This window comes from Lithobates pipiens, unplaced genomic scaffold (assembly GCF_037356315.1).
Source record: "Lithobates pipiens isolate NorthernLeopardFrog02 unplaced genomic scaffold, aLitPip1_a1.2 Scaffold_27, whole genome shotgun sequence".
Classification (NCBI taxonomy): domain Eukaryota; kingdom Metazoa; phylum Chordata; class Amphibia; order Anura; family Ranidae; genus Lithobates; species Lithobates pipiens.
Genome location: NW_027507788.1, coordinates 119901936 through 119914504, shown reverse-complemented (window position 1 = coordinate 119914504; position 12569 = coordinate 119901936). Strand labels below are relative to the sequence as shown.

The following is a 12569-nucleotide window of genomic DNA, read 5'->3' as shown; positions in this document are numbered from 1 at the left end:
ATTATTTTCCCCTTAGCTTCATCCCTTTGGAGCTCTACCCATAAGGTTTCCACCTCCTCCCTAGCTCCCTTAGTGATGTCATCTCTCACATTCACTTGTACATTATTCTTGATATATAGACATACCCCCCACCCCCTTTTTACCCTCTTTATACCTACGATAAAGGGAATACCCTTGAATGTTTGCCAGCCAATCATGAGAGCTGTAGAACCAGGTCTCTGAAATTCCCACAAAATCCAAATTCTCCTTGTACAACAGTATCTCTAGTTCACCCATCTTGTCTGCCAGGCTCCTGGGATTGGTGAACATGCCACGTAGTTGGGTGTTCTGAAATTGCAACTATGATTTGTTACTATACTTACCTTGGGTTTATGTGTTTTAGTCAACCTACCACTTATGCCTCCAATACTACCCTCTGGAATATGTTCCGTGCTGACTATCTCTACCTCTGGACCCTCCCTCAGTCGTCTAGTTTAAAAACCCCTCTAACTTTTTGTCCATCTTTACTCCCAGAAGATCTGCACCCTCCTCAATTAGGTGCAGTCCCTCCCTTCTATAGTACTAGTGACCGACTGAGAAGGTGGCCCAGTCCTCCAGGAACCCAAACTCCTCCTTACTATACCAGCTCCTTAGCCACTTGTTTACTTCCCTAATCTCCCTCTGCCTTTCCGTTCCTAAAAAAAACACTACCTTGGAGGTCCCTTTCCTGAATTTAGCTCCCGAGTCCCTAAAATCTTTATTTAGGACACTCCATCAGCCTCTGACTTTGTCATTGGTGCCAACGTGCACCATGACAGCAAGGTCTTCCCCAGCCCATCCCAGTAATCTGTCCACCAGATTTATGATGTACCGAAACCTGAGCGCCCAGTAGACAGCATGCAGTTCGCCCCTTCAAGTCTTTCTCACAGATTGCCTTCTCTGTCCGTCTAAGAATTGAGTCCCCTATAACCAGAATCTGTCCATCCTTTCCCTTCGCTTCCCTTCCACTCTCACTGGAGGAGTTATTCCCCTGGCAGCTAGGAAAGTCCCTCAGCTCCAGCAGTGCTGGTCACTGACTGGTTTCACCAATGTCACTCAATGGAGTGTACTTTTTGGGATGCTCCAGCCCTGGATCGGCCTCCCTGCTCCAGAGCTTAAGAAATTAGGTAAACTTAAGTTTGCAAAGAATACCCAATCACGTGCAAGGAAAATACAAAAACAGCATTTTTACTTGCACATGATTGGATGATGGAAGTAAGTAGAGCTTCTGCTCACTTACTAAGCTCTGGAGCAACTGCACTTGAAAAGTGAACAGTCCATTTGCCTTTAGTAAATCAACCCCACTCTCTCTATTTGTTCTGTTTACCAGAGAGTAAGGCCGCGTACACACGGGCGGACTGTTCGCCCAACTTTGTCCGCTGAACAGTGTTTGGGCGGACAGTCCGCTCGTGTGTGGGCTTTCAGCGGACAGTTTCAGCGGACAGTTTGAGGAACAAGGTTTTTCGGAATTTCCGAAAAACTGTCCGCTGAAACCTTGTTTCAGCGAACAGTCCGCTCGTGTGTAGGCTTGTTCGTCAAACTAAGTTCCGCGCATGCTCAGAAAGGATTTACACGCCGAAAGTTATAATGCAGTGTATAGGACGTCGTATTTTTCGTCCCGTCGTACGTGCCGTTCACGTCATCGCGCACGGTTTCAGCAAACTGTTCGTCCGTCGTGTGTGGCCATGTCCGTCCATGCTAATTTTGAGCGGACTGTTTGCCGAAACTGTTTGACGGACAAAGTTGGGCGAACAGTCCCCGCGTGTGTACGCGGCCTGACAGTGAAAAAAAATCCCTTATTTTAGGTTGTCAACCAGAACAGAACTAAAGGGTAAACCTTCCAATCAGAGCACTAGTTCTGGTGTCCCTGGTGACAACCAGCAGTTCCAACATTTCAGAGAGATTTCCTCTCACTTTTTGTTTTAGTTATGGGACATGAAGTGAAGAGAAATCTCCCTAATGGGTCACAGTTGTCAAAAAAAGACAGGGGTTATAACTCGTCATTACTCTGTTTATAATTGAAAACAAAAAATTGTCTTTAATTCTGTCGTTACATTGAAATCTCAAAACAATTGTCAGCCCTGCCCAGTTTATCTCTGTAAACACAGAACACCTTTCCTCTATGTTATAGAGATGAGGAGGGGGTGTTCTGTAGTCCAAACCAGGACTTTACGATCTAGGGTGACAACACTGCTCCTTCACAGAAACAGTACAGCACACTCGCTGTCACCCCTTGGATAACCATATTATCCTCACACTTCTGCTGAGAGGTACAGATAACCTCTCCTCACCCACAACTCATGATTTGCAGTGTTTATGTGATTAGGACTTGTGTGAAGACTTCCCATGTAATCATATGATATGTTAGAAATGCTCCAGGCTTGTATTGATGCTGTTTGCCTCTAAACCTGTATAGTGGAGAAAGCGAGGAGTGCTGGACTGCTTGGTGTCTTTTGGTGTTATTGTAGTTTGTCATCAGATTGTTATGCAGCATTTTTAGGTTACCTTCATGGTAGTAGTCCCTGGGACTAAAAACAGAGTGTAAAAATGAAGGGTGTAGCTTACAGTGGTGTGAAAAAGTGTTTGCCCCCTTCCTCATTTCCTGTTCCTTTGCATGTTTGTCACACTTAAGTGTTTCGGAACATCAAACCAATTTAAACAATAGTCAAGGACAACACAAGTAAACACAAAATGCAATTTGTAAATGAAGGTGTTTATTATTAAAGGTGAAAAAAATCCAAACCATCATGGCCCTGTGTGAAAAAGTGATTGCCCCCTAAACCTAATAACTGGTTGGGCCACCCTTAGCAGCAACAACTGCAACCAAGCGTTTGCAATAACGTGCAATGAGGCTTTTACAGCATCCTGGAGGAATTTTGGCCCACTCATCTTTGCAGAATTGTCCTAATTCAGTTACATTAGAGGGTTTTCGAGCATAAACAGCCTTTTTAAGGTCATACCACAACATCTCAATAGGATTCAGGTCAGGACTTTGGCTAGGCCACTCCAAAGTCTTCATTTTGTTTTTCTTCAGCCATTCGGTGGTGGACTTGCTGGTGTGTTTAGGATCATTGTCCTGCTGCAGAACCCAAGTTCGTTTCAGCTTGAGTACACGAACAGATGGTCGGACATTCTCCTTCAGGATCTCTTGGTAGACAGCAGAATTCATAGTTCCTTTTATCACGGCAAGTCTTCCAGGTCCTGAAGCAGCAAAACAGCCCCAGACCATCACACTACCACCACCATATTTTACTGTTGGTATAATGTTCTTTTTATGAAATGCAGTGTTCCTTCTACGCCAGATATACTTGGACACACACCGTCCAAAGAGTTCCACTTTTGTCTCATCGGTCCACAGAATGTTGTCCCAAAAGTCTTGGGGATCATCAAGATGTGTTGTGGAGAAATTGAGACGAGCTTTGATGTTCTTTTTGCTCAGCAGTGGTTTTCTCCTTGGAACTCTGCCATGCAGGCCATTTTTGCCCAGTCTTTTCCTGATGGTGGAGGCATGAACGCTGACCTTAACTGAGGCAAGTGAGGCCTGCAGTTCCTTGGACGTTGTTGTGGGGTCTTTTGTGACCTCTTGGATGAGTCGTCGCTGCGCTCTTGGGGTAAATTTGGGCGGCCGGCCACTCCTGGGAAGGTTCACCACTGTTCCATGTCTTCGCCATTTGTGGATAATGGCTCTCACTGTGGTTCGCTGGATTCCCAAAGCTTTGGAAATGGCTTTATAACCCTTTCCAGACTGATGGATCTCAATTACTTTCTTTCTCAATTGTTCCTGAATTTCTTTGGGTCTCGGCATGATGTGTAGCTTTTAAGGATCTTCTGGTGGACCTTACTGTGTCAAGCAGCTCCTATTTAAGTGATGCCTTGATTGTGAACAGGTGTGGCAATAATCAGGCCTGGGTGTGGCTAGAGAAATTGAACTCAGGTGTGGACAACCACAGTTATAGTATGTTTTAACAAGGGGGGCAATCACTTTTTCACACAGGGCCATGATGGTTTGGATTTTTTTTCACCTTTAATAATAAACACCTTCATTTACAAATTGCATTTTGTGTTTACTTGTGTTGTCCTTGACTATTGTTTAAATTGGTTTGATGTTCCGAAACACTTAAGTGTGACAAACATGCAAAGGAACAGGAAATGAGGGCAAACACTTTTTCACACCACTGTATATTTGGTAAATCATCTAAAAATAAAAATTACCTATCAATCTAAGTATCTCCTTTATGGAACAACCCCCCCCCCCCCCCTCCAGTAAAAACAACTGAACGCTAATCTGCATGCTTACCCTTTAAGAATAAAGCCCCCCTCCCAGGACAAATCTGCCCCCCCGATGAAGTCCCCCCTCCTAGCACAAGTCTTTGATCCCTCAACCCCCTCCCCAGCTCAAAACCTCTCTCTCCCCCCGAGTCCCCTCAGCACACATTCCCCCACCTCCAAAAATAAATCACTCCTCCTAGCACATACACACATGTAGCACATGTATTCTCTACCCCTCAAATCCCCCCTCTCTGAGTACACATGCTCTCCCCCCACCTAGCACATATCCCATACCCCCTCTACCATATCGCCTATTCTAGCATAAACACACCAAATCCCCCTTCCTAGCACAAATACTCTTCCCTCATCCCCCCTCCGAACACAAATCCCCCCAAATTTTCCCTCCTCAAACAATTCTTACCCCCTGCTGCCCCCCATATTCCCCCACCTAACACAAATCCCCTCTCCCTAAACTCTCCTTGTGGCGCCCACCCCCCCACTCCACCCCATCTCACATGATACAACAGTGCCCAGGGAAGCTTCCCTTCCTGCCCACCCCTTGTCCCAGCCCTGATGCCAACCTGAATTACATTTTTTAAAAGATGATAAAACAGATAAATATTGACATTGTTACTTTGACTGAAGGATATGCTCAGTGCTCAGTGTTCTGCCGTGTGATAGAAAAGTAATGTGCCCTGTATGGCAGACTGGTATAATGTACATACTTGCCTTGTTCCAAATAGCCATAGTCATCCAGAACCCGGATCAGACATTCCCACCTGGTAATACTTTGCTACAGTAAGACCCCTTTAACACTGGGGCCGCCCGTGCGCTCGTGGTAAAGCACTGCTCGTTTTAGCTGTGCTTTACCACTGTTTAAGCATGTGCTTTTCGGCCGCTAGCGGGGCACTTTTAACCCCAAATAAGGGCTTAAAAATTCCAGCGTTGCAGTGCTTACAAAGCTCTTTTCAGGCCCTTCGGAAGCGCTGCCCATTTATTGCAATGAGCAAGGGCTGTATACAGCGCTCCCAAACCACCCCAGGACTTTTTCTAATGCCCCACGCACTGCCTCAGCATGAAAGCACCCATTGCAATGAATGGAAGGCAGTTTTCATGCACTTTACAGTCGCTATTTCTAGAGCTAAACACCTGAACACTGCCTCAGTGTGAAAGGGGTCTAAATCTACAAAAACAGTTATTACTGGAATAAAATATTATTCTAAATGCATAAAAATGTGCATCAGGCAGGCAGAGCATGGCAGGCATTACCCCCTGAGCAGACTTGGCTAGGAAATGACCATCAGCGTCAAAGAGCATAAAAGTGCAAATAAGAATGTGCGATTGTTTTCTGATCTCTGTACACACCTTAACAAAAATAATACCTGCTGTTTGTATGGTGCTGTCACAGCAAATATTTGTCTCATCCAGGTTATCGCAATAGTCATGGACATTTTCACTGATCCAGATATTTTCCTGGACTTGCATGAAGCAGCCACGCGAAGAATGGTTCCTGTGTACATGATACTGAGTTCTCATCATCTGTCCTCTTTCCTTCATATGGTGGAAACCACGGGAGTTAATGTCCGATTCACAGAGGTACATATACATTTTACTTTCTTCAATTTATTGTATGGCTAAATGTTTGCAAAAAACCTCCATAAGTTTGTCTTAGCTACTATAGGTGCATTTTCTTTCCTAGTTAAAATAAATCAGTTTTTTTGGTGCTCACCTATGTAAGAAAATTACAAAAGTTGAGTTGTTGCCAACCAATCATGTTTCATCTTTCTACTTTATGGGCACTTTCAACTAGGATTTGAATTTGTTCCAAATTCTATTTTTTTTTTTTATTTTGTATTATCTAGTTTTAAATATTCAGCTCTATAGGTTTTTCTAGATTTGACCATTTGAGTTTTACAGAACTGTATTTTGTGTAATATTAACCTAATGTGAATTAAGACGAAATCTCTTTGCTCAGACCTTAACATGGTTCTAAAGCATGGCATGTGGCTTGCTTATGAGGCACTCAGAATGGGGGGAGTCAGGGGCACCAGGGGAGGTCCATGGATAGGGGGATCAAGAACCATTGCACAGAGCAGGTAAGTATGCAATGGGGCCTATTTACTAAAGGTAACTCCAATTTGCACTGCAAGTGCACTTGGAAGTAAAGTCACTGTAGATCCGAGGAGGACATGCAAGGAAAATAAAAAACAGAATTTTAGCTTGCACATGATTGGATGATAAAATCAGCAGAGCTTCCACTCATTTCAGATCTACCTCTTAGATTTAGAGTGACTGCACTTCCAAGTGCACTTGCAGTACAAAGTGGATTTGCCTTTCATAAATAACCCCCATGTCTATTATTTAAAACAAAATTTCTTTTAGAATCGTTTAGCCCCTACCTACAGTATACCTCTGGAGTTAAAACTTTGTTAGGGATATTTTTTTTGTGGCTTGGAGTTTGGGATGGACTCTATGGGTAGGCAGATATAAACGGATGTGCATCTGTTTATATCCCTTTACCTCCATCCACCCTGTTTAGATCCCAAAAAAATGGAAAAGGATACAAACCTATTTTTTTTTTTCAGACCTAGATGGACTCGGATGTAAACAGACATACATCCGTTTACATTAACCTGCACATAGACCAACACTGAGCTTCTGTTTACATCCGACCTGAAAAGCTGACAGGCCCATCTGATCAGAACCCTTTGCTGAAAGGACCCCTAAAGATATTATTTTATGTTATTTGAGCTGTAGAGAATCTTATGATCATCCACATTCCACTCTAATTTAGTTCTGATGGACATACTCACTGATTTCCATGTAGCTCTGCCTGCTTCCTCTGGATGGAGTCGGGCGTTTGTAGATAGGAGGCTGTCGGAGGAAGGTTAGAAGATCAGTGGCTGTATGCATAGTTATTGTCCACATATTTTCCCCCACAGGGGTGCGCAACCTATTGCTTTAGGATGTGGACCCCAAAGTTCAAACACACATTTGTGTAGGACTTTCAAGGTACCACACCAGAAAAAAAAAATATTAAAACATTCTTTTTCATTTTACAAACCTTAAAAAGGCTAAAATACAAAACCTAATATAGAGGTAATATTTGTTAAAGTTGCAGTTACATATTTTGCCAGTAGTTGATAGCCACATCCCCAGATTGTCATAAGCGGTATGTCACGTAGACATCCTGACACGTTACGTAGGATAATACCCGCTTCCTCAGTGCATTTGTCAGGTCAGGAACTGATGCTGGACAAGAAAGCCTGGCTCGCAGTCTCCATTCTAATTCATCCCAAAGGTGTTCTATCGGATTGAGGTCAGGACTATGTGCAACCCAGTCAAGTTCATCCACCCCAAACTCGCTCATCCATGTCTTTATGGACCTTGCTTTGTGCACTGGGGCGTAGTCATGTTGGAACAGGAAGGGGCCATCCCCAAACAGTTACCACAAAGTTGAGAGCATGAAATTGTCCAAAATGTCTTGGTATGCTGACACCTTAAGCGTTCCCTTCACTGGAACTAAGGGGCCAAGCCCAACCTCTGAAAAATAACTCCGCACCATAATCCCCCCTCCAGCATATGATTTGAAGGGGTGGACGAATACTTCTGGCAATATAATATAGATGAGCAAGTTTGGGGTGGAGGAATTTGACTGGCCTGCACAGAGTCCTGACCTCAACCCAATAGAACACCTTTGGGATGAATTAGAGCAGAGACTGCGAGCCAGGCCTTTTTGTCCAACTTCAGTGCCTGACCTCACAAATGTGCTTCTGAAAGAATGGTCAAACATTCCCATAGACACACTCTTAACCTTGTGGACAGCGTTCCCAGAAGAGGTGAAGCTGTTATAGTTGCAAAGGGTGAGCCAACTCAATACTGAACACTATGGACTAAGACAGGATGCCATTAAAGTTCTTGTGTGTGTAAAGGCAGGCTCCCCAATATTTTGCTATGAATACTCAGATTGCATATAATGTGTCGCCAGGATTAAGGAACCATGATCGCTATATGTGAAAGAGACCTAGCCATACAGGAGACTGAAGACGTGTATCATATTTAGGGATATTTAGGGATGAGCCCATATTCGGTGTTCGCCCCGCACCAAAAAAAAAGGCGTGAGGGCCCTTCAGGTCTGGTATGGATATTAAGTGGAACCTCGCTCCAAAATGTAAAGAAAAAATGGCATAGGGGCCCCCCAAAATCCATACCAGGCCCTTCAGCTCTGGTATGGATTTTAAGGGGAACCCCACACCAAAATGTAAAAAAATAATGGCGTGGGGGTCCCCCCAAAATCCATACTAGACCCTTATCCGAGCACGCAACCTGGCAGGCCGTAGAAAAATGAGGGGGATGAGAGAGCGCCCCCCGAACTGTAACAGGCCACATGCCCTCAACATGGGGAGGGACAAGGGCTTCATCCCCACAACCCTTGGCCGGTGGTTGTGAGGGTCTGCTGGCATGGGGCATATCAGAATATGGAAGCCCCCTATGTGAATGGGTATCAGGTACATTGTACCCCTACTCATTCAGCAGAATAAAATGTAAAAAAAATGAAAAATTACAGCAGTTTTTGACAATTCCTTTATTTAAAAAAAAGTGTTCAGAGATGTCCATCCATCTTCAATTACAGCGGCGAAGGCCCGGAAAAAGAAAAAAAATGGAAAAACTTCACCTCCATGGGAGACGTACCACCGACTGCTATCTTTTCGCGGTGACAGCTGTTATATAGCACAGGGCGTGGTGATGAAAACGGGTGACCCCGCCCCCTCTGACATCACATGATATCAGAAGGGGACGGGATCACCCGGTTATGTCAGCGGGTGGCCCCGCACTTGCCTATATAAGAGCTATCAAAGCAAAAAGACGGTAGTCACTGAGTTTTTCTGTTTTTTTTTTTCAGTCCATCGGCGCTGTGATTAAGGATGGATGGACTTTGTGGGACACTTTTTTTTTTTTTATAAAGAAATTGTCAAAAACTGTCTCCTGACATTTTTTGACAGTTTTTTGGGTGAATGAGTAGGGGTACCCCATACTTATTCACATAGGGGGCTTCCAGAATCTTGTTAAAGGGGGCTTCCAGATTCTGATAAGCCCCCACCCGCAGACCCACACAACCACCGGGCAAGGGTTGTGGGGATGCCCTTGTACGCATCAACATGGGGACAGGGTGCTTGGGGGGGATCCCAAAGAACCTTCCTCATGTTGAGGGCATGTGGCCTGGTACGGTTCAGGAGGGGGTGCTCTCTTGTTTCCCCTCCATTTTCCTGTAGCCTGAGTTCTCGGATAAGGGTCTGGTATGGATTTTGGGGGACCCCCACGGCTTTTTTTTATTTTGTCATGGGGTTCCCCTTAATATCCATACCAGACCTTAAAGACTTGGTATGGATTTGGGGGGGGGCCCCTATGCTATTTTTTTATTTTGGTACGGGGTTCCCCTTAATATCCATGGAATATTCCCCTTAATGGACTGGGATATTTTTCACAATATGTAAAGGAATATTTCATTTTTATTGTTTAATTTTAAGCATTATTAAAATCACTGCTCCTGAAAAAAATTCAGTTTTTAAACTTTTTTTTGCATTGATACATGTCCACTAGGGCAGTACTTAGGTCCCCATACACTTTTTATGGCAATAACTTGCATATAAGCCTTTAAAATTAGCACTTTTTCATGTTCGTGTACCATAGACTTTAACGGTGTTTGCGCGTTCGCACTAATTTTTTGCCTGTTTGCATGTTCTGTGCGAACCAAACCGGGGGATGTTCGGCTCATCCCTAATTATAGTAAAAGGAGCATATATTAGCCCTATAGAAAATAAATAAAGACGGATAACGAGCCAACCAACAATCTCATATCAATCTGATTTTGCAGACCTCACGTCCTAAACAGGATTCTGGTGTCACTACAAAACTTATTATGTGATATAACAAGCAACAACAACAAATTTGCCATGTCATTAATAAATATTGGTACCTTCTTCGGGTTGACCCTGTATTGGCTACCCGTGTTAGGGACAAATCTGAGATTGTGTATTGCCATAATAGATCAATTAGGGATGTGTTGGTACACAGCCAGTTCAGTAGAAAAGGCAGGGCCGTACTTACCATTGGGCTCAAGCACATGGGCCACACCCAAAAGGGGGCCCCGCCGAGATACATAGCCGAGTGTACTCGGCTCCGCTCCGCTCACAGTCACACCCAGTCCCGCCCTATGATGGACATAACACAGGGACTGGGCGTGACGGTGAGCCGAACCGACTACACTTGGCAACTCTCGGCTCCGCTCGGGACTGTGAGAGGACCCGAGAGCCGCTGTAATAACATATTGGGAGCCCCATCGCAGTTTGCTATGGAAGTGACATTCCGTCACCACCATCTTGCTACACCCCACACTCGTCCACAGTAAGGATACACTAAGAAGGGGTAAAGTGGACATGTTGTTACACCCACCGGAGTTTTGAATTTTAGATGTATTTATAACATTAAAGTTAGTATTTAGTGAAATACAGTACTCACAACTCCGTCTTACTACTTAGATGTTGAATTTTAAAAACAGCGAACTTCTGTCAGATTAGCAAACCTGTGAGATGAGCAGGGTTGCCGCTGCTTTTAAAATTCAAGATCTAAGTAATCAGACGGAGTTCTAAGTCCTGTATTTCACTATATAAACTGACTTTACTGTTATAAATACGTGTAAAATGCAAAACTCCGGTGAGTGTAACAAAATGTCCGCTTTAAAAATCGAGCTTTGAGGGTCCTTGCTTGGCGACCTGGGGTCACAGAGACTACAAATTTGGGGGGTATATAGTCTAAGTCCTACGCCACTGAGGCTTCTACGACCAATGGTTCCGGGCATACTAGACTCCTTGTGCAGCCTGTCGGAAGCTACATATAGAGCGGCCAGTTTAAATACAAGCTGGCACGCGCTGTTTGCAGCAGACTGAGAGGTTGAGATCACAGTGCCTCTCCTCACTTCTTGTCAGAGGCACTGAGCTCAATGGACAGCTTGGAGTCTTGGACCAATGGTAAAGTATCATTAGCCCCAGCTGTCAAATAAAAATTCTGCAGTTGAGGCATGCCTCTCACTGCAGTGTCATAGAAGGGACATGTGTCTAAAAGACAAATGCTCCCTTCCCTCCCTTATCTACAAGGAAAAAAAATTGCCCACAATCCCATGTTTTTCTCATACAGTTAAGAAGGAGAATGAGAATCTGCTGCTGTTGAAAAGGGACTGTTATAATCAAGCTAAATCATATATTATTATTATATGCTATCAGATCATTTATTATCTATTTACTGTGAAATTACTGATTTGAAGTTATAATTTCAAACTTTAGTAATTTGTCCGTTAAGCCACCTGCTTGAAGACAGATTTTGAAAATATAATAAATTACCTTAAAAACAATATATAATATTTTTTTTGTATATTACTTATAGTAAATAACCCCTTGCCACCCAGGCCAATTCTGACACCTCTTTCCTATATGTAATAATCATAATTTTTTTGCTAGAAAATTACTCAGAACCCCCAAACATTATATATATCATTTTAGCAGACACCCTAGATCTGATAATAGCAAGTGCCTCACCAGACACTGACCTCACTGCACGTCCCTGCCTTTAAGTGACACCGTAGTGCTCTGCAATCTGTTAGGAAGCAGTGTCATTATTCACACAATACCTAGTTGGATGATTAACATAACCGTGGGAGAGGTTGTACATACCAATTCTATGTTTTGGAATTATTTTGTATGTTTGGACTGTCCTTTAATGATATAAAATGAATGAATTGATGTTTGCGTATTTCTATAGACAATGTAATAATAGACTGGGTGCTATTTGTGGTTGTTTTAGACAGAGTTAACCCTGGTGAATCATGGCAGCTGTAATGCAGGGACCCGTGCCTTTGAGGCTTTTTGGCTAATTTAGTGTACTTACTAAAGTTTAACTATGAGGATTTAATATGAGTCCTTCACTTCCCTATTGAGAAGTACCAAGATGGCGACGGTGTCCGATGTATGCTTCTCCATTTTTTCTCGAATTAAATGTAGTACTAAGATGGCGGAAGCATCACGACTGCCAGCATGCGCGATGATGTCCTCACACGCATGCCCAATACATCCAGAATGCAATTTTTGTTGCCATTTTCAATTATATAAACCCTGTTAGAGCCCTATATACAGTGGAAATTTGATTTGTCAGTATACCTATGGAATCCAGGAGACTGTTAAGGACTGAGACAGGGCACATAAGAAGTTTCTGTGATTGTTTTTACATAC

At 43.5% G+C, this 12569-nt stretch overlaps 1 protein-coding gene across 2 annotated transcripts in view; it reads left to right on the top strand.

Moving 5' to 3' along the window:
* FAM83E (family with sequence similarity 83 member E) overlaps positions 1 to 12569 on the top strand; it is a 130651-nt gene that overhangs the window by 72486 nt on the left and 45596 nt on the right. For both annotated transcript variants that reach the window (XM_077457414.1, XM_077457412.1), the window contains exon 3: positions 5716 to 5883. In XM_077457414.1, the coding sequence (XP_077313540.1) occupies positions 5716 to 5883 (168 nt within the window). The remainder of the gene's footprint in view (positions 1 to 5715; positions 5884 to 12569) is intronic.